Raw genomic sequence first — 319 nt, 5'->3', positions numbered from 1 at the left:
CTTCTTCATGCCGTCTGACCGCTCCACCGAGCGCTGCGAGACCGTCCTGGAGGGCGAGACCATCTCGTGCTTCGTGGTGGGCGGCGAGAAGCGCCTGTGCCTGCCGCAGATCCTCAACTCGGTGCTGCGCGACTTCTCGCTGCAGCAGATCAACTCGGTGTGCGACGAGCTGCACATCTACTGCTCGCGCTGCACGGCCGACCAGCTGGAGATCCTCAAAGTCATGGGCATCCTGCCCTTCTCGGCGCCCTCGTGCGGGCTCATCACCAAGACGGACGCGGAGCGCCTGTGCAACGCGCTGCTCTACGGAGGCGCCTAC

The 319-nt window shown here is 65.5% G+C and overlaps 1 protein-coding gene across 1 annotated transcript in view; it reads left to right on the top strand.

The window, feature by feature from the left end:
• Position 1: 1 nt before the first annotated feature.
• Positions 2–319, top strand: part of SKI (SKI proto-oncogene) — a gene marked incomplete at both ends in the record, with an annotated part of 50,319 nt that continues 50,001 nt past the window's right edge. The window contains one exon of the mRNA XM_014543761.1: positions 2–313. Coding sequence (XP_014399247.1) covers positions 2–313 — 312 coding nt within the window. The remainder of the gene's footprint in view (positions 314–319) is intronic.

This window comes from Myotis brandtii, unplaced genomic scaffold, assembly GCF_000412655.1.
Source record: "Myotis brandtii unplaced genomic scaffold, ASM41265v1 scaffold334, whole genome shotgun sequence".
In the NCBI taxonomy this organism is placed as follows: Eukaryota; Metazoa; Chordata; class Mammalia; order Chiroptera; family Vespertilionidae; genus Myotis; species Myotis brandtii.
The sequence above is the reverse complement of the archived record's forward strand: the minus strand, read 5'-3'. Positions and strand labels throughout refer to the sequence as shown.